The sequence below is a fragment of the Mesitornis unicolor genome, unplaced genomic scaffold (genome assembly GCF_000695765.1).
Source record: "Mesitornis unicolor isolate BGI_N332 unplaced genomic scaffold, ASM69576v1 scaffold9897, whole genome shotgun sequence".
NCBI lineage: Eukaryota > Metazoa > Chordata > Aves > Mesitornithiformes > Mesitornithidae > Mesitornis > Mesitornis unicolor.
This window is the reverse complement of record NW_010194343.1, coordinates 1-21,885: the sequence shown is the minus strand read 5'-3', so window position 1 is coordinate 21,885 and position 21,885 is coordinate 1. Positions and strand designations below refer to the sequence as shown.

The following is a 21,885-nucleotide window of genomic DNA, read 5'->3' as shown; positions in this document are numbered from 1 at the left end:
GAGGCTTCTGTGAGAACTGAAATCACTGAAGGGTCGGCTGCTGGGAGCTGCTGCAGCGCTGCAAAGCCCTCCAGAGCACATTGTCCTCCTCGGAGCAAGCTGGAAGCTGCCCTGTTCACCCTCCTGGTAACTTTACACACAGCGTGGGCCACACCAACACTGGCGCTTCCACACCACTGCCTGCACGGGCTGGCTCCTGCTGGGCAGCTGCAGTGAGCCAAGTGCTGCTTCCCAGAGGCTGCCCCGCAGGTACAAGACCTTGACAGCTTGAGCAAGACTGCTCTTGGACCTCCTGTGACTTAAACCTGTGCTGGATTTAATACCTTTCCAGCTAACTTTAATAAACTACTTAAATATCAAGTTTACTCTGTATGTAAACACTTAAGTAATGCAATACTCATCACCTGTGTTGTTATTCCTCATCCTTTTTGGTGTTTTGGGACAGGATTTGGACTGTGGGTGTTAAAGAGCTACACTGTTAGCCTCAGTACAGCTGGAGATTGCATCCAATAAATGATACTACAGACAGCTGTGTTCTGATAATCCCTGAGCAGAAACTTGATTACAAAGTGTTGTTGCTGCTGCTCTGTGAGGGAATAAGTGAAGTTCCTGCAGAATACAGCAATAAAGCCAAAAAGGTGAGTGGGAAGATGCTGTTCTGGTCTCTGCCTTGCAAGGAACTGGCCCTCACAGCACTGTGCCACTGTTCTCAGCTTGTAGAGGGGTTTTTTGAGGTAGTCGTCTTGAACAAGCAACGGAGGTCTTGTTCCTGACAGGATTAAACCATATTCTAGTGAAAAGTAACTTAAGAGGCGATTGTGAAAAATAAAACCTTGCTGCACGATGCTGCAGGGCAAGTAAGAGCACTTCAGCAGCAGCAAACAGCTTCAGGATAGTGCAGTAATGAGTTGAGGAAACAACAGCTGCTACTGGTAGAACAAACTGCAGCTGAAAGTCAGGCATTCCTCGGTGTGTGTCTGCTCTGATGGTGAGAACTAAGGGAAAGGTAAGAGAAGGAAGGAGCTTGGTCTTTTTTGGTTCTTACGGTTGAACCAAAGTCTGGTTGCTAGACAGAGGTACCCAGTCTTCTACGACTGCAGCAGAGCAGGTCCGACACGAAGAAACATGGAGGGGTAGAAGTCCACCGGAGTATGTAAGTTACTTCCACCTAAACCTGCACTTGCACATGGATTTTTTTTTTTTTTACAGCTGTACAAATTAATGAACAGACATTGATCACCTCAAGGAATTTTTGTTCCTTGAAAGGAGTAAAACAAAGTTTGAAGTTCATGGAGAAAGGCTGTTCTCATGCTCCCCAGCTGCATTTGATGTTTAAATAGGAGACTGAAGAGCAGGAGAAAGTGGTTGAAGTCTTGTTTTATTCAGCTGACAAAGTGGCAAATCATTAAGGGTAGGTTACAGACATTATTTTGGTTGGATCACAAGCCCGCTTGGTAAGATGGGGAAACAGAATAGTTACACAAATCGTAGAGCGGTTTCCTGAAGTTGTCACGGTAACTCAAACCCAGTACAAGTACAACAGGTGGTGACGTTAAATACAGCGCAAGGAAACAAGACGGTACCCGTGCTTTGATTTAACGCTTCCAGCCCTGCCCACAGCTTGGTTTGCGACCCTTGGGAGATCGTGGGATTTCTTTCTGGCACAAAACGACTGCTTCCAAACCTGCAATCCTACCTCACTGCACTTGAGTTGTTCCTAAGCCCACGGCGCTGGCGTACGCTGTCAGGATATCCACGATTTGTTTTGTTTCTAGGGTCATTCGCGCTTCGGTCAGCCAGTCGTGTGCCACTCTCCTCGACTCTCCTCTTAACTGGTTGACAAATTTAGCTGCCAGCTCCAGATCTCCGTGTTCAATGCAATACGCCGCGTACGACAGTAATTTGAACGTGTCGAGGTCGTCGGGGTTGAGCTCTGTGGGTGGCTTCAGCTGCTGGGGGTGAAACATGAGCAGCGACTGCAGGTAAGACAGGAAGTACTGATAGAGGCTGTTTCTCGTCTCATCGATCATAGCCACTCTTTTTGCCAGTTTTTGGACTGTGTAGAAACGTGCTCTGAGGGCCTCCTCGCTGTACACTCCCCGCGTCAGGGACTCCTGCGGCAGAGCTGCTGTTAAGGCTTCTGTAAACGCGTTGTCAGAACAGCTGGCTTTGATGGCCTTCACTGCGCTCTCCAGCGGTTCTGTGGGACTATCCCCAGAGGCCGTTTTCATGCAGTATTTGAGCGCTTCAACGGAAAGCCACAGCTGATGGGCCTTTCTGGCTTCCTCTTCTGCAACTGCGTGACCTGCAAAACAAGCCAAGAAGGGGACTCTCAGGTGGGGGCAGATGTACAGGGAGTTTTGAACACGGGCAGCGAAAGCCATCCCTCCAAACACCCGTCTCGGCACTTGATCTCAAAGCACGTCTGTTGCCCAGTTCAGGGGCAGAACAAGAGGACAGCTTTGGAATCGTGCAGCTGGGATCTGGGCGCTCAGTAGCGTGGCAATGAGCCATTGGCATGGGCCATGAGGCACGTGCCTAAGCCTGTGTTTAAGCACCCAGGTTTGGGTAACGGGGCTTAGGGGATCCCGACTTTAGTCCTTAAAGAAACGTGATTTCAGTGCTCACTCTCAACTGCTTGCTCGATTCCTTTCAGCCTGGCATAGGCAGTGTTTATATCCAGCGTGAAGTTGTCGAGCTGTTCCTGAGTAAGGCGCCTGAATTGCATTTCTTGTTCACTGAGTTTCTCTGATAAGTTCTGAAACAGAGCGAGATGCAGGTATCAGACCAGAAAGAGCTGTTCAATTAAACTTGCCTCATTTTGAAGGTAAGTTTCTACAAATCTGTTGGTTCTTGCTAGGGACAGCACATACAGTAAATACAGTAAGCCAGGAATGAGCCTTATTAGGGTGAATTTATGAGTTAACTGCACTTCTGTCAAGAATTTCTCAAATTAAAAAAGCATAATATCTTAAGACAACTGTTAATAAAACCTACAAGGCCAGGCACTTCATTTCATTTCATCTCTTCACAATGAAAGGCTTCCCTCCCCAGCCTGCATTTCAGACTCCTGGAAGATGGTCCTGTGAAGTATGTGCTTTGCAAGGGTTCAAGTATCCCCCTAATTCCCTTGGGGACTCTTCTCCCTTACCTGTTCAAATTCCACCTTCAGTTCCTGCTCCTGGATCTTGAGGACATCTCTCAGATGGTCTGTGTGGGCAGCAGCCTGCCGCCGCAGCTGGGTCCTCATTTCGTTCTCCATCACCTCGCGGACTTCTTCAACCTGTCCACACAAGAGCACCTGTTACTGCACCGCTCCTTTTGAACTCCTTGTCACTCATGATCACATCATCCACCAGTGATTACCTAGGGTACAGTTCATAGAAGTGGCATTGACAGAGCCCGTGTTTCATCTCAAAAAGCTGCCAAGGTCCATTTTTATAGCGGAGATTTTTTTCTAAAGATGTTAAATAGCAGCTTCGCAGTGCACAATGCCAGTGCCTGGTGGCTACTCACTGGTACAGTTATCAAAATACTCTAGCACAGCTACAGTAACATGGACAAACAAAACACTCTGGTGTTCACAAACCAGCTTCCAAACAAAATGCACTTTACCTTTTCCTTACATGGTGTCATACCGGTCCAAGTCAGAGTTTAATAACATGGTAATACCCCTTTTACCTGATCTCGTATCCAACAGCCACTTTAGAGAGCACAGGTTAACAAAGGGGGTGTGGTGCAGGTTTATTTAGCAGTAGTTGGACAGTTGGTCAGTTCTCTGTTTTGTTTTTTTTAAAAAGGATTGTGTCATTTCCAACCTTCCATTAAATGCAAAGATGTCAGTTCAAGCAACTTTAAAAAGCTCTCAGTTGATACCTGTCACTGCAGTGCTCTGAACTAACAGGCTACAGGTGAAATCGTAGCATCCCTCAAGTCAATGCAAGTTTTCCAGCCAGCGTTTATCTCATTTTCAGGGCACACATGAAACCAGGAGGAGTATTTGGCAGAAGTGTCTGCCTGCAATATGGCATCTCAAAAGATAAAACCTCCAGTGCCCAAATTCCTACATTTTTAAGTTGCACTTGCTTCATGTCCAAAGCAGCACCAAAATTGAGTTTTCATAGTCTTTTGGGAAGAAATCAAATCCTAAACCTGGCCAAGTGTGGAAGGACATGGAGACACCTCCCAGACGCAGGATGGTGGAGCTACCATAGCCCTGCGATGGCCATACCGAGTCAAATCAAACATTTATTCTGACCCAGTAATCCTATCTCCAACAGCAAACAGGAACATGAACAACTCATTCCTTGTTTCGCTGTGTGATTTTACCATTCTGACTCTGCAGAAGTTTCCCTGCTCAACACCTTTCTATGCCTATCCTGGGGTCACCCTATCTGAGGTCTCCCATCACTCAGAACACTGCAGTTGCTCTTCCTCTACCTCTCTCCTCCATCCCTTCTGAGCCGTGTTACGCCACTTTACCTTCTTCTCCTGTTCCAGTTCAATCTCGCTCTTGTGATGCTCCAGCGCTTTGGCCACGGCTGCCTCAAATGCTTTTTTATCTTCAAGTTTCTGCTTCTCCAGGGCTGTCTCGATGTGCTGCTGCTCCCTGACTCGCTGCTCCGCCAGGTCCCTGTTTAACTGGTCGATGCGACGATGGGCGTGTGCAATCAGAGAATTCAGGTCATCCATCGATAACTGCCCGGCTACAGGAAACACAGGGCGTTAGGAGTGAAACTGCCGCTGTGGCGCTCGCCCTTCTCCCGCTCGAGTGCTCCATCACAGCTATTACTGACCCACCTCACACTCAGGAGAGGCTGTCACAGCTCTGCCCGTTTCCTGGTCTTTATACCACCACGTATCTTCCCCTGTGACAGCCCACAGAGCAGCAGGGTCTGTGAAAACCCCTGTGCTGACTGATGCCTCAAGCTTGTGGAAATGAAACAAGTCAGGTTTTGGCACCCTAGCTCAGGAGGGTCCTATGTGGCTTTTCAAGCATACAAAGATATTTCAGCAGCATCAGCAGGAGCTGGTGTATCCAGCACCTCTCTCAAGCCAGAACTGCTGCGAGATGGGCCTATTTGAGGACAAACACCATCACACAACTTAACTGGAACCAAAGTTTGTTTCTCAGCAGCATGCATCAACTGGCTTCAATTCACAAAGAAAATGTAAACCCGGCTTTCACAAGCCAGCAATCACACTCATCTCGGAAGTGCTGCTGGACAAAGAGTTTGTGGTTTAAGCTAGGCATGCAAAATTAGGGAAAAGGATCCCAAAGTGTACCTCTGCCTGAAATGTTTTAGGAATGCAACATTTCACCCCGTGGTGATACTGCCTGTAATTTCAATGTACCATACAAACGTAGAAAAGGACAAAGAGAAGAGATGGCATTCACAAGACCAGAACAAGTTACAGGAACTCACCTAAGTCAGTTATCTCTGCAACAGAAAGAGGAGAGGTTGGAAAAGTTAATGCACATCCACTAAGCAAGTCGGTCATGCAAAAGTAAAACAGAAAACCAAGAGCTTATCTACAGGGACTTAAACACGAGTGCAAGTGGTTAGGAACGGAGGAAGAACAGTGTGTCAAGTATAAAAGTCTCTACATTACAGGCAAGATGTAGCCCCAAACATCCCAACCACTAAGCTCACCTTTGGAAACCCACAGGCGGATGCTGAAGTTCAGCCAAAGCAAGGAGTGCCAGTTTGAAGTAGGAAGGTGCAACAAGACACTGGAAATTTTAGACTGAAATGCCTGTGTTCTTGTAAATCAGCAGCACTTGGTTAAGAAACCAATTCCCAAGTGGCAGTAAGAGTCACGGAGCCTAAACACGTCAGTGCCGTGTACGCTTGAGTAGGTCACACCAGTATGAAATGGGGTGCATGGAACCTGCCAGGAGATTCCCTCTCCTGCCTTTATCCTCCGCAAGGAAAAACAGCTCAGGAGGTTTCAGATCTCAGGCAAAGAACTGCAGCAGCAGTGGCACAAACAAAACCCACGACGCCTGCTCACTGCTTCTGTGCAGCATTCGCTGTTGTTCAAGTTACGTTACTGTGTCAATTTAATTTAGAAATAATCTGTATTGGGGTAGGTATGAGCACTGAATTCTCTCTTTCAGTAGATGCATCATTTCAGTGATGATCTAGAGAAACTCAGGGAGTTCTCCGTCAATCTGTACTAATGGTGTATGATAAAACCTACAGTCACAGAGAGTCAACCAGACAAATTCTTGATCCATGAGCGACACGGATTTGATTCAAATCTGGAGTGAGCTGGCGTGCTCTCCCTGAAATACCAGGGTAGGGAAGAGATGTTCTGCATGTCAACTGCATGATAAATATACAAGAACTACATTTGATGAAACTTCCAATACAGCACAAGTCGTTTCCAGAAGTAAGCCTCTTCGTAACACCTGCTTTAGATTACTTCTTTTAACTGTAAACTAATTTTCACTTCAAACCCACCACACAATATGGAAAACAGGACACTGGACATTCAATTCAGTGGCCGTAGCTACAGAAATACAACAAACCAAGGTGACTGCCATGTACCAAGCACGAGGTAACCCTGCAATCGGGCACTTACTTAGCCCCTTCCAGCCCGGCTTTACATCGGGGGTGATGCTGTCGAGCTCTCGCTGAAACTCTTCTCTAGCCGTAGCCACAAGCTCATGATACTGAGCCACTATCTTGGCCTCGGACTGTGCTGCCTGAACCTGTACCAAATGAAAATGACATTAGTTTATTTTTCAAGGTAAGTATTAAGAATGGAGGCATTCATAATTTGGAGCCAGGTCCTGAGTTAATGGCAGATATTGTCACCCTCCAGCCCAACCAAAGTAAACTCACTTGAGGGAAGGAAAAACCCCACCCTGTGATATCAGACCTCTTGTATACCATAATAATTTGCTGGAATTAGGGCTAATCTGTTTCATCTCACACAAACTGTAACTGGACAGCCAGTCTGCAGCCTGGACAGGACCAAGAGAGTATTCTGAATTGTTTATATATTTAAAGATCTCTAGCTCTTCTCTAGCTCTTTTTCTCTGCTTCCAGCTGCTATACAGCCCTTAAGCCAGTCCTGTGACAGCTGCACTCTCACCTAAGTTCTGATGTTCCCATCATTAGGATAAAATCTCTCAAAATGCACCTGAGGAATTATCAGCAAAGGGAGATACATTTTCCCCTTACATTTTTTCCTCAGTCTTCCGAGCTGTGAAATGATTCGCCCACCAAGCCACTAGCACACATTGCTTCTACTCCTCCCTAACCTCAAGTCGCCCACAGCCAGGACTGACACCAACCAAGCCGGATGGAGACTCCTTTCAGGACAAAATTAAAGTTCTCACAAAGATCTTGTCGTGTGTGATTACTGGTAGAACACTCAGCTCAAAGACTGGGCGTAGCTACAGAAGGATGGCATTTACACTTTAAAACTCTTTAACCTGCTACAGAGGATTTGGGAACGGGAGGTCTGCGCAAGCTGCCAAGCAGTCCTTGCTCTAATGGCAATCTGGGTCTGTGGAAGCGTTACCTTTTTCACGACATTGTCCAGGTCAACTATCATATGGTGAAGATTCTCTTCTGCAGCGATGATGTGAGATTTGGCTCCAGCGATCTGAGACTTCTTGGCATTCTCGATTACCCCTTTCATCTTCTCTAACTCTTCTCTGAAAAGAGAAGCAGCTGCTAATTATAACACATACAGGTCTAACGACTTCACCCCAAAGAAAACTTTACTTTATGCTGTCTGTATTTACAGGAAGAGCTACTGGGTAACTACTGGTGCTTCCCATCTACCAGCTCTATGGGCTAAGATGCTGTGATTAAAGATTACTTTTTTTTTCCACAGCTTGAAACCTAAGGATGTCAGTGTGTCTATTCCGTGTAAAATGAGGTTATTTGTAGTGCAATTAGTACTCAAGACTTCACCAGAGGGGGAAGATGAAAGCAAGCTCACCGAAAGGCGTTAGTGTTGGTAAAACTAAGTTAGTACGAGCAGGCAGACATTTCCATCTCCTAACAGGGTATCAAGGACACATTTTTAATATAGGTGGCTTACTCTTGCAGAAGTGTTTTGGACATGGTGACTGGTGGAGGTAAATGAGGATGGGAGAAAATTTACAGAGCTCTGTAAAGATAGATTAATTTTTTTGTAATTAAGAACCGTTTTCCTCCAGCGTAATTGCAAATCAAGGAAAAAGGGAAGCAGCATTCCTTTTCCAACCCCATTCAAACCAACGGAGGTTTCTAATGACAGGAATAAGGAACAAGCTTTAAAATAAATAAATAAGTAAATAAATAAAGCTAAGGCATCCAGTAGAGCAACAGAGAATGAAAGTTAGCACATCTGGGACTTGTGTTAGCTGTGTTTTACTCTTTGAAACCTTGGTTACTCCTCCTAAATATTTTAAGTCAGCACAGCAATTTCAAAGATAAGAGTAATTTATAACTTAAATAGAGACCACGCAGCTTCAGGGATGATGTTGCCCTCTCAGCCTCAGAAGCATCAAAGCGTTTCCAAATTTCTTTCTATCCTCATTACAAGGGCAACTTGGAGATATTTGTCTGTCATCTTACTTCTGCTGCCATAATCCCAATGCAACGAGACTGCACACCAGACTCAAAGCACATCAGTGAGGTTCGTACAGAACCTCAGGTTACGAGCAGCGCTCCACTTCAGAATTCAGGGTTTTATAACCTTAAAAAAGCAGCTCTGCTGACAGAGGGAACTGCTAAAAGATGCTGTAAGGTTTAATTTTTAATTACAACTAAAAGAAGCCAGGGATGTTACTGACTCAATACACAGGGCAGTTGTGGAGTCCTTACTATAGGTTTAACCTTGACAAAATTAGCCAAAAATAATACAAAAAGGATTATTATGGTTTTTGATCTTACTTGAACCTTACCAACACTATATATAAGTATTAAGGAGATAAACAAGTTCTTAAAAACAGGAACGGGACTGTTTCAGACTCTGGAGCAGTGAGGACCATGTGCACAAGCACCTAAGATGTACACACTGCAAATTAAAATATTCATTAGTGGATGTAACACTGTTTGATTTGGCACAAAGACATCAGTTAAATGAGCACAGGTGACTGCAAACTTTTTAGAAACTCATCCAGTATCTGCCAGTCCCCACATGGCTGATGTTAACCTAGCGCGTGATGAGCCTTAAAAACGAGCAACTTACTTGGCTTTCAGAAGGGCATCAGCAGCTTCATCCACCGCCCTCCTCCGATCCTTCAGCGCGTTCTCCAGAGTGCGCCACTGAGAAGATTTCTTCTCCCCAGCAGCCTAAGAAGAGTAAACGCCTGATTAGGGCCACCACAACCAGGGAGTAAGAGTTATTAAGAAGAAAAAAAGAGAGCCTGTAGAGATTCAGAAGTTGCTACGTTCATTTCACTCACACTGAACATTTTTGTGTTTTACCAACAGCACACCTGGAAGCTTTATACATTATTTTTCCCTTCCAATGTTTTGTTTTGTTTGATTCCCAATGTTTTTCTCCACCTGAGCAACAGCCATTTGTCCAGGCAGAAAAGCTTGCGTGATCACTGTGTGGTGCCACGTTTTGGGCAAAAATCCCTAAGTGTATTAAAGTACTGGAATGCTTTAAAATTGCCTTTAAGCTTAATACTTAAAGTACTGTAATACTTTAAAGTTGCTTAATTTTAAATTAAGCTTAATACTTAAGCTTAAAAGCAAAGCTTTAAGAGACTTGTTTTTCTAACTACTAGGTTAAATTCTGAGTGCTTGTTTAGTTGCCCACTGCCCCTGTTCGTTTGAGTATCCACTACATTATGTTCTCCGCTGCAGAACTGAACAGGAAGCAGCAGTTCCACACAGACCCCAGCATCAGGACACCAGAACCACAGACTGGTATCGCTCAGGCATCCCCTGCTCATTGCCAGACAAGAAATGAACAATCTGGCAACAAGATTTTGGCAAAGGAAATTGTTCAGTGAAATTATCAGAGTGGACAGCATGATAGCCTAACTCTATCTAGGTTAAAAAACGGGCTTGGGAATTAAAATACAGCAATTAAAATACAAGACTATCAATGTATAAACTTGAACTTCTTGCAAAAAGGAAATAAAGGAGTTGGGGGGGGGAATCAATAGCAAATTCACTGTATTATTCAACTACGCCACATTTCACAAGGGAAAAGACTACTTAGAACTATGATAAAAGTAAAGACAAAGCTGAAAGCTTTTCTTGCAATATCTTTAATTGTGAAATTAAAAGTTTTGTTGAACATAATGCAAAAAAAACCCCAAACATTTGTCCAGTTCACCTCAGAATTGTCCATGGCCTCCTTCAATATTTGCGAATGGGCATTGACTGCTTGCACAGCCGACTCCTGGGCAGTAATGGCCTGAAGGGTGACACGAGCTGTTGCGCTTAGGGCTTCTTCCAGAGTTGCTGCAAGGGCTGGAAAAAAATGAATTAACTGAATTAAACTAAAAGAAAAGAGCCTTAGAATCAGTTAAATTACATATAATACCCTCTGCATCTCCCTATGTTATTTTCTGTGACCCAAAGGAGTTGGTCAGTTCAGGAATGACGCTTGCAGCCTACAGAAGAAAGGCTACCAAAACACACTCCTTATTTAGGGGAGCATCAAGGTGCAAGTCTGCACTTAGGGCACTAAAGCTACTGAGGGAAAGCCCTTTACCATGTTTCTGCAAGGGTAATTGGTAATTTTCTGCATTTAACCAATATGTATTTTCCATCTTCATTGCTTACAATGGTTATTAAGAGGAAACCAGTAAATGTTCCTGTCTTCCACAAGGAAGATCTATTCCAAGTGCAATTATTCTTCCTAGCCGAGAAGGTGGTGGACTCAACTGTCTATTGCTGTTGGTACAGAAGCACAAATGGGCTATTAATAATAATAGCCAAGCACAAACCAGACCAGAATGGTTAATGAGAGTGAGCAACGTCTGCCTTTCTGGAGTCAGACATTTATTTCTAAGTAGTTGGGTAAGTAAATCCACCTTTCCAGTAAATACTCCTGGATGTTTTCAGTGCAACATCTCAACTTCTTCACTTGCAAAAAAAGTCCTTGTACAAAGCAGGCAATCAATGCCAAGCCTCCCGTTTCTGTTCACGCCACTTTTCTACACCACACAAAGTTCTGAACAGAAGCAATGCCACAGACCACAACCAAGATGTCCACTCTGAGCCCGTTAAGTCCAGACTCATACACCCTCATCCCTCATGTGCAACAACAGCTCAAGGTTCAGACTTCAGCGAGGAAAGTCTGAGTGAGGTGGACATATCAGTCAAGATCCTGCTTCATGTGTACGGTGGTGGGACAGGTCAGATCAGATCAGATCAGACAGTGCACCCTGCGCCAGCGCCTCTTCCACCATCAGCCCTTCCCAAGCACAAAGAGGATAATTAAAAGAAAAAGGCCGCAGCTCCCACTGCAGGCTGAAGCACGTCCAATACGTGGCCTCAGTACTGGTAAACTCCCTTTCAAGCCTATTTTCACTGCCTGCACCTATGTTAGCAGTAAACTTTCACGCACTTTAATTACTGTTTCACTTCAGCGTCCTTGCAGTCAATGTCTCTTGCCTACCCACCCCCAGACTCCTTCCCTCACCGCAGAAGGTCTGCAGAACCTCTGCATCAGCCGTCCTTGCACAGTCCCAAGTCAGAAGTCATCCTTCAACACCCACCCATTTCACCAGGAGGCTGATCTCCTGCTTGTCCTCATCAGCCCTGGCTGGAGGACATGAAGGAAGCTTTGTAACACTGCAGTCAGTCTGCACCTTGAGCTGGGTTTGCTTTCAGAAGGCAAATACCAAGGCAGCTGGCTACAGACTGCCCAGACATGCTAGACAGCACACCACCACCTACCAGAATAAACAGGTCTCTTTTTCTGGCTTCCCCTGAGGCAAACCAGGAAAGAACCCAAAACTCCTGATTTAAACAATCACACTGCAGCCAAACCAAGACCAAACAAGAGCCTCAAAGTATTTAAAATCTAATGAACCAAGTGAGGGGTGAGGGGAAAGCGAAGCTCATTGTTTTGAGCAAGAAACACAAGGAAGGCACAAGTTTTGGGACACAGGAGAAGCCAGACCACCTCTCAAGTAATACAGCTGGATTAATAGGTCTGAGCTTGAACCCCAGCAGATCTATCATAGTTCCCAACCCAGAACTTACAGGCAACTCTTCACAGCACCTTGACATACCGTGCCTGAACCACCACCGAACAATCTAGGCAGCAGCTCTGGAGACAAAGACCTGGAGATCCCAGAAGATGGCAAAGTGAACACGAGTCAACAGCATGCGATGGCAGCAATGAGCCCTGACTGTGAACAGGGCTGCATCGAACAAGAGCACATCCCACAGAGCAAGTGAGGGAAGGGGTATTTTAAGTAATGCCTTCCACATCTGAAGGAGTGTCCCAGAAGAGACTGAGTCAGACTTCTCAGAAGTGTCCAGAGAAAGGGCAAGAGACAACAGTTCCAAGTGCCAACAGGAGATATTAATTGGATGTATCAAGATCTCCATAGTAAGAAGTGCTGGCAGAGCTGCTCAGAGTGGTGGAACAATCTCCACCCCTGGAGAGCTTCAAACCTCCAGAGGAGAAAGCCCTGAGTAACCTGTCCCAACTCTCCAAGCAGGGGGGTTGGCTTCAGACCTTGGAAGTCCATTCCAACCCAAAATTTTCCACCACTCTTTGACTATCAGTTACTTCTGCGTGGGTGGAAGAAGCTTCACCACCATTCATTCTGCCCACATAACACAGGGACAACTACAAAGAGGCGTGTAAGCAACTTACAACTTAAAGCCAATACAGTCCAACAATTCTTCTGTCACGTATAACACGTATAGGAAAACCATCAGTATGGACCTACCTGATATCTTCTCTTGCTCCTCTTTGTCTTGCTGGGCAAGCCGGGCCGCAACTTCTTCTGGTGACCGTTCTTTTAGAGCATGGGAACCTTCATGTTCCTTACCTATTCAGAAGTAGAAAGGAGTTAGACCTGTTTTGGCAGAGAGTCCAAATTAGCGTATGGATTACTGCAGGGAAATAACTTTCTTTTCAAAATGGATTTCTGCAGTCAGTATCACTTTATGATCCTGACTTCTGTGTGAAGCCATGCTGAAACTACCTCAAGCTTTTTTATACCCATAACTACAAAGGCCAGTCTCAAATCTTCTAAAAATTAAAGACAGAAGCATGGATACCTCATATTCATCTGCAGATCTTATGTTGTCTAGTTACAAAAATATACATGACTCAGAAGTGAAAGGCAAAGCAAGAAGTGAGAAACAGTTATAGAGGCAAGTTTAAATTTTAAGTGAGTATCTGTGTTTTGGTTTTTGTTTGGGTTTTTTTGTGTGGTTTTTTTCCCAGTTCTCCTTTGGCGTGCTTGGAGAGTCCAGCCAAAATAACAAAACATTAGTGAGGAGGTTATGGTGAATCACCATCACACTCTACTCCCTAGCCTAAGGCTACTGAAAATGTCTTAAGGGTGAGCACTGACCTAAGTAATTCTCTCAAGTCTGCACCTGAACTGAGAAGAGAGCCCAGACCTCTCAGCTCTCACTCATGCTGCAACAAAACCCTTCAGGTCACCTTTTAATGATGCTGATGCTAATTCTGAAGAGTCTATTTACTTATTGCTGGCATACTTCTCATGAAATATATTAATTCATAAGTTAATATAATCTCATTTGAAAGACACTATCATACAGAAGCTAGTCTTTCTGGTTGGGTTAAACAACAAATGCAGTTCCTTCACTTGGCCCTGGGCAGACTCGCTTTTCTGAACAGCAATCAGAGACAAACTGGGCTGTACAAGTTCCAGTTCAGCATAAAGGCAGGCCTTCCTCTTGCAATCACACCTATACCTGTCCCAGGTATGAATTCTGGTTTCTTAGTTTGCTAAAAGTCTATTAACAGATGATGGAAGTTGTTTCTTCTGCAAAAGGCACAAAGAATCGCGCCTTTAAAAATGACAAATACCAACACAGAAGCAAGCATTTGTGCACTCAAAGCTACAGGGTTTTGGTTGTCTTCATCGCATGCTCATGACTTTTATCACCTTCTTCAGTCTGTATCCCCGGAGCTGGCACCGACATGGCCACACCTGTTGCTGAGATGATCTGTGCTGCAGCCTTGCCTGCTGTTAAATACAGTAAGAGAACAAAACCAGTCAGTAATGTATGAGCTACAATGTAACAACACAGATAAAAGATTTATTTTTTTTCTTGTAGAAACATAGTAATAGAAATGGGTATAGTAATACCTATAGTAATGGGTATTACTGGAATTGGTGGGATGAATCCCATGACTGGAGTGTGGCTATTGATGGATACAACAATAGAAATGGGTATAGTAATACCTATAGTAACGGGTATTACTGAAATTGGTGGGATGAATCCCATGAGTGGACTGTGGCTACTGATGGCTACAACCTGTTCTGACGGGACAGGAGAGGAAGGAGGGGTGGAAGTGTTGCCCTCTATGTTAAGAAATGGGTGGAGTGTGAAGAGTTGTCCCTAAAGAACAGGCATGAGCAGGTTGAAAGCTTACGTCGAGTCAACAAAGTGAGCCTGGTGGCTGGTGTCTGCTACAGGCCGCCTGTTCAAGGGGAGCCTATTGATGAAGCCTTCTTTTTCCAGCTCCAGGAGGCAGCGAGCTCACAGGCTCTCATCCTGCTGGGGGGTTTCAACCACCCTGACATTTGTTGGAAAAGCAGCACAGCAGGCTGTAGGCAATCGAAGAAACTCCTGCCTTAATGACAACTTTCTGAGACAGGAAACAGACAGCCTTCCTCGAGGGGAAGTGATTTTGGACCTCATGGTCATCAATGCAAGTGAGCTCATCAGGGATGTCATGACTGGAGGCAGCCTGGGCTGTAGCGATCATGCACCGGTGCAGTTTATTGTCCTAAGGCGTATGAGTCACACGAGAAGCATAGGCAGGACCCTGAACTTCAGGAAAGCCAACTTCCAGCTCTTCAAGGAACTGGTCAATAGGATTCCTGGGAAACAGCCCTCAAGGACAAAGGAGCGGAACAGAGCTGGCAGACCTTTAAGGAGGCTTCCCACAGAGCGCACGAGCTCTCGATCCCCAAGTGTAGGAAATCGGGCAGGGAAGGCAGGAGACCAGCATGGATGAGTCGAGCCTAGAGAAGGCTCCAGGGGGACGTCACAGCGACCTTCCAGGACCTGAAAGGTGCCTATAAGAAATCTGGGGAAGAGCTGTTCACTAGGCCATGTAGCAATAGGATGAGGGGTAACGGTTTTAAACTAGAAAAGGGTAGATTTAGGTTGGATATTAGGAAAAAGCTCTTCAACACAAGGATGATAGATCACTGGCACAGGTTGCCCAGAGCAGTGGTGGAGGCCCCATCCCTGGAGATATTCAAGGTCAGGCTTGATGGAGCTCGGAGCAACCTGGTCTGGTAACACTGTCCCTGCTCACTGCAGGGGTTGGACTGGATGAGCTTTAATGGTCCTTTCCAACCCAATACACTCTGTGATTCTGTGATATTATTTGGACATTGATATTATCATTTTCAGAAAAAGGGAATTTCCTGAACAAGCAGTAACCAGGTATTACTTGCACACACAGAGTCATGAGAGAGAAATGTAAAAAGATGCCACTACTCCTCTCTAAACCAGTTCCATTTGGCCTGGCTTTACAGAATCTCAGTAATTATCCAAAATTAAGCTTGCATGAAGAAGAAGAGGTAAATGGCCTCAGAGTGCAGCACCCAAAGTGCTCTCCCTGCTGAGTCTCATATCTAAACTGTGCAGGACACTCATTGTGTTAGACTCCAAATATTCCATAAGGTAAATATTTCCACTCCAAAGGACTATTTTAATCTATGCATAATGTAAGAGATCATCAAGTCTTTTGCTCCTCTCTACATGATGTTCAGTAAGTTACCTTCTTTTTCCTCTGAAGGAGCAACAGCTTCTGTTTTGCTGGTCTGGGATTTGGTAATGGGCTGTTTGGACTCTTTCATTACTTCTGCTACAGAAGAGATCTTCAGTGGACCTTGCTGTATCTGGAAAAACCAAAAATAAGAAATAGAATCAGTTTTCCAAACAGCCTGTGTCTCACCAGTCTCATTATAACAAAAAAGAACATTTCCATGTCCAGACGACTGTATTGTAACTCTAAACTTCGATATACACATGAAAATGGTAGCAATGCCATATAATTTCTTGCCTTGATTTTCAATTTAGAAGGAATCTTTACAATTTTCACCTGTCCAAAACTGAAGGTACATGAGTGGCAGTGTTCACTACAAATATTTATTAAGGTATGCATAAAAAGCAAATAATTTCATACCCCAAACGTTCCAAACACTTCTGAGTGTTTTGAAAGACCCCAGGTAATGCAGAAGCTATAAAAACCACAGTTACATGAAGGTCTGAAACAATTCCAGGAAGCAGATTCCAATTATTTCCCCAGGTGTATTTTAAATTAATTCCGTTGCTGCTTCTCTCGATTTCACACCTCTTGAGCATTCATAATAAAAAAAAGCCATCGGTGTTCCCTGCCCAGCTTTAGTTTTTCAGGTAAGTGCTCCAACAGCTTGCCCCTTCAATGGTATTTTTTTGTCCATAACACTTACAGGAGTCACCCTCCCATCCTGCCCGGTTTCCAGGCAATTCCTTTTCAAGTTGTAGAGGAAAATATATATAATTGTTTTAAAGATACGTGACTGCATAATTCAAGATATGTTTCTAAAAAGGAACAAACATGATGATTTCGTGTAGGTATCACTGAACAGAAGGAAGATGGTACAGGCATGCTGTGGGGCTGACAGGCGTGGAGGAATCAGATCTGCACGACTTCACTGACTTCTCTGTGGAAGGATTCAGATGCCAGTGCTCAGGGCAGATGAACACTCACTCAAGTGCAGAGTATTGCGAGGTTCTGCGGTATTAATCCTTTAATATCCACCATGCAAAGCCACAAGGTAAAATTAAAGGCATTTGTGTTAGAGCCATGACTGGGCAGGTGATAACTTTGTCTGTTCTGCAAAATTTACTCATGCCTGGGAGGCATTAAGAGCTTGGATGGTCACAAGCCAAGTGGAGCTAAAACCAGAAGAGATACAATTTTGGTTAGCTGATCTTCTCCCATTCATTAAGAACAGCTTTCTCAAACTCCAATTAAAAATATTTCGAGTTTCTCAAAGGGCTTCTGAAAGCCCAGGGCAGCCACAGCCAGAGCAGCTTTTCAGCATTCTTGGTTAATCAGAGAGCATTTGCTTTCAGATGCAGGAGCAGAGAAACTTCCAGACTCGATTTCCAGAGCTGTGCTGAAGGCAGTATCAGGTTTTTCTTCCTGCAGACTCGATTTCCAGAGCTGTGCTGAAGGCAGTACCAGGTGCTCCTTCCTGCAGTCAGGTCACTAAGATATCAAAGTGTGATGCTTAGGCATGGCTCGGTACCATTCAAAGCTTTATTCATTCAAAAATGTTCTCAGTTCTCTTTAAAATAAGTTCAGCTTAGAATAACAGTTTTCCAATCCTACTACATCGCTAACTACACTAAGCCTCTGGTAAAACAGTAAAATTCCAACACATCACCTACCCCTCTCTCTCCCAAATTTATTACTGAGTACAGGCAGAGCAGCTACTCAGTTTGGATCCTAGTACACTATTTTATTGTAAATAAAAACAACAGTTTTACAACCCACAGACAACAGGCACAAGATAAGGGTGTATGTAAAAGCATCACTGTTATGCAGCGCACAAAGTCTACCTCAGTTCATAATTCTTCAATCATCTTAATTTTTCTTAAAAATTCTTTCTTAAATTCTTAGCACACAGCAAAATTAATCAGAATTTGAAAACTAAGAGCTGCTGCTCTCATTAAAAAAAGGAAAAACGAAAGGGTGGCGGTGACTGGGAAACACTTACTGGTTTCTTTGGCATCGGTGCGGTGTAAGGTGCAGGACCAAGTGCCATCTCAAAGAGTTTATCCGAGTAGGGAATCGCCTTCTCCACGCTTTCCCGGAACTGCGAATCATAGCTGGCGTACAGGACAGTCCCACCTACTCCCCCACCCACGAACAGGACACCTGCACCGATGATTTTGCCTGCAGAAACACTGAGGGGAAAGAAGAATGGGAGTTAAGGAAATTGCATTCCACGACAAACGTCACTTTGTGAGTCTTTAACTCTGAGCTGAGGACAACCGCTCTGCTCCAGAAGCTCACAACAAACTCAGCACCCACTTTAAACCACTTTCAGCACCAGCGACTCCCTGGTACCATAGTGGTTCACAATCAACCCAAAGCTAAGACAGCAGCCCATAAGCTTCCTTCTAAATAATGATCACCTTGATTAGCTTCATTTAAATCTGACTGGATCAACTGAGGATCAGGCAGAACTATGAGAATCAAAGTTACTCAATAAAAAAATCCCACCACCACCAATTTGCTCTCCTGTTAAATGAAGCAGCAGATTCCCTCTTGGTCAACAGGACAGAAGAACCAATTTCACTCCTCCAAAACCTTCTACATACCCAGACTCTCCCGAGGGCGTTGCATATCCACGGTACAGCTGGGATGGACGGAGTGATGCTCTCCCACATCGACAATGCTGCAAGGGATGGAGAAGGCCAGAGTTAAGCAGTGAGCACATTTAAACATCTCTTCACCTCAACAGCAGCACCGGAGTGGTTTGCTCCCTCACCACATCTTGCATCCTCCAAAGGGGAGCAGCAGCTGTATTAAAAACACCGTGACCAGCAGGTCCAGGGAGGTGATTCTCCCCCTGGACTCAGCACTGGTGAGGCCACACTTCGAGTGCTGTGTTCAGTTCTGGGCCCCTCACTAGAAGAAGGATGTTGAGATTCTGGAGCGTGTTCAGAGAAGAGCCACAAGGATGGTGAGGGGTCTGGAGAACAAGCCTGATGAGGAGCGGCTGAGGGAACTGGGCTTGTTTAGCCTGGAGAAGAGAAGGCTGAGGGGAGACCTCATCACCACCTACAACTACCTCAAGGGAGGTTGTAGAGAGGTGGGTGCTGGTCTCCCAGGTGATGGAGGATAGAACAAGGGGAAATGGCACCAAGCTGTGCCAAGGGAGGTTCAGGTTAGAGATAAGGAGGAAGTTCTTTACTGAGAGGGTCGTCAGAAGCTGGAACAGGCTGCCCAGGGAGGTGGTGGAGTCACCATCCCTGGATGTGTTTAAGGAGTGGGTAGATGAGGAACTTAAGGATATGATTTAGGGGGTAGACAGGAACGGTTGGACACGATGATCTCAGAGGTCTTTTCCAACTGAGTGATTCTGTGAGAGCAGGGACGTTAGACTCTGTTTTCCCTGAACAGAGGGGAGCTTTCTCACGTGCAGCCTGTAGGTTAAGGGCTTTTTAAGAAGCAATTAGGCATTTTGAAAAATAAACACAAATTTTAAAAAACCCCTACCCCAGCTTATTCCTGCATTTGTTTTGCCTGTTTCTGTTCCCTGCCTCCCGTCTGGGCTGTACAACTGGGTTAGTTCAGATTCTCTTCAATAACCTCATGCGCTAGAGCAGCTCGGCCACGAGCAGTGCAGAAAACAACAGCAGCTGTTGAAATACTGAGAACTATTGAGAACTTTATTTAAGATTTAAAATTATTTTTATTTCTGAAGACACACAACCAACTTTCCTTGAGCTTCCAAATCAAGATTTCCTCTTTACCAGAATTAACACCACATCCACTCTCCAGACAGACATCACATTATAATATAAATTAAATTCCTATATGAAGAGTGGGATTTCATTCTATGGTACTTAACAAAAACCACATCACCCAAGAGATTTATCTTCTTTATATATTACCTGAAAATTACGATTTACCAGAAAGACTGGTTAAACCACTCCAACCTACAAAGCAAAAACTCTGCCCCTCTCAGGTGGTGTTTTTTCCCCCGCACACGAATTGCTAAGGGAGGATTACAGAGCTCATGGGAAATCAGAGCACAAGGCACAGAAGGAACCTTTCCCACAGTTGAGATATTTTGGGCAACTAGAAATTGTTTCTTTAAACAAAGAAAATTGAGAGATGCTTCACTTCAACGTCACCCAGAAGATCAGTTTCTCCGTTTCCTTTTGCATATGGCAATAAGTAACACAAATCCTGTGGTTTAGTCCTTGTCCAACAGCGCAGAGGAAAGGCAGGAACACTGAATTCTTATTCTTTCCACAACGACAGCCAAAACACACTTAGTCACTAACAGGAGCAACAGGAAACGTGCTCCTCTTACCCCTGGGACCTTCACGAGCCCTCGCTGTGCTCTGCGGTTGATGTTCTGGTGTACATGGGATACAACGGGAGACAAAATAATACCTAAATTCTGCCACGGTTTGGATCATTAGACTCAGTTCCCCCAGAAGCTCACACCAAGGCCTCACCAGTCCTTACAAACAGGACTTCACTAATAAAAACCTCTTAAATCATCCTGTCATCAACTGCTGGACACGCTGCTGAGTCCCAGTGCAGCCCTATCACACCATGAGGCATAGGATGAGCAAAATACTTGAGCATTTTGTGTACACCCCAACCCAATAAAATAGGGAAGAGAGTTATTTTCTGTTGATCCACTCAATTTCCAGCATCCTGGGCTTATGTTATTCTGCCTAACGCTCACCTGGAAATAAGCTGAAGCCCCTCACCAGGCTTTTTGGAGGTCATCGCACCCTGCGCCAAGGCAAGAGGCACTGGCTCTTTGGACCAAATGATCTTTCAAGGTTCTTTCCACGCAGGGCTGTGCTGTCATTGGCCAAATCCTCATTTTCAGTCATCAAAATGAAAGAAACCAAACCCCAGGTGCTCAGTCTATGCTGTGACATGAGTTTACACGCAGCAACGGGAGCGAGAACTACACCCAAAACAAGTCCCCACCGACTCTTTCAAGATGCTGCAAACAGAAATTCCTGCAGCTGTCCAGGGAACAACCACTAAAAGTTTTATGAGCAGATGCCCGAGTCTAAATTTCCTCCCTCACATCCAAATACACTATTACCTTCAAAAATAGCTGATTTTTAAAGTATCTATTTTCTTTTAAGCATTGCTCTCTTTTGGCCATCCTAACATGTTTTCTGTATCACTGTAATTTGGAAATTTACAGGCAGCTTCTGATCTTCCCTTTGCATCATTTACAGGAGTTTGTAATATTTTTAGACCCGTTATTTACTTGTAATAAAGTCTCAAAGGATTTGGAAGAAATACATCACACGTGCGTCACCATGCCCAGTAAAAGGAAATGAACCACTGGCTGTTCTGCACAAGAGAAGATGGACAGAACCCTTTGGATAAGGGTTTTGTTGCTATTTCTTTCTCCTCCTCTTTTTTTCACCTAACTACTTTAATGTTTATTATTTCACATTCATTATCTATCATTACATAGCCACAAGAACCACGTTGCAGGGCACACCACACCTCAGGACAGGTACAGGACGGCATGGCAGAACATCATTAAAACCCAAAATGTGCCTTGCAGGGATACACTTCATGTGCAGCTTCAACCAACCAGAGCCAGGACTTGCCCTCCTCTGCATTCCTTCAGCCCCAGCTAAACCCCTCCTTGGCACCAGGCTCAAGTGTCTGGACCCAGAATTTGCAGAGAATGAAGCTTGCAAGACACATATGGTTTTCTGCAAGACGGGTTTTCTGCATTTAAACAAAAAAGCAAACCAGAAACTCCAAGAATATTTATCTTTGTTACAGTAGAGGTTTAGGTGTACAAGGATATCTGACCGCAGAACTCAGCCTCCTGTCATTTAAGACTTCTGCCCAGTATCATACATTTTACAACAAGTCCTGTTTCTTTTCAAAGAAAACAACAGAAATTCACCAAATACAGGAAGCAGAGTCTCACAGAATCACAGAACGTTAGGGATT

General features: G+C 44.6%; 1 protein-coding gene across 1 annotated transcript; it reads right to left on the bottom strand.

Moving 5' to 3' along the window:
- Positions 1–1,359: 1,359 nt before the first annotated feature.
- Positions 1,360–18,601, bottom strand: IMMT (inner membrane protein, mitochondrial; the record flags this gene model as incomplete). Its single annotated transcript, XM_010187763.1, has 14 exons — positions 1,360–2,305; positions 2,629–2,758; positions 3,152–3,283; positions 4,483–4,706; positions 5,427–5,441; positions 6,589–6,718; positions 7,537–7,672; positions 9,199–9,302; positions 10,303–10,439; positions 12,881–12,982; positions 14,075–14,155; positions 15,928–16,048; positions 17,918–18,107; positions 18,525–18,601. Coding segments are annotated over 14 exons (2,187 nt in total), but the record flags the coding sequence as incomplete, so codon positions are not given.
- Positions 18,602–21,885: the final 3,284 nt, after the last annotated feature.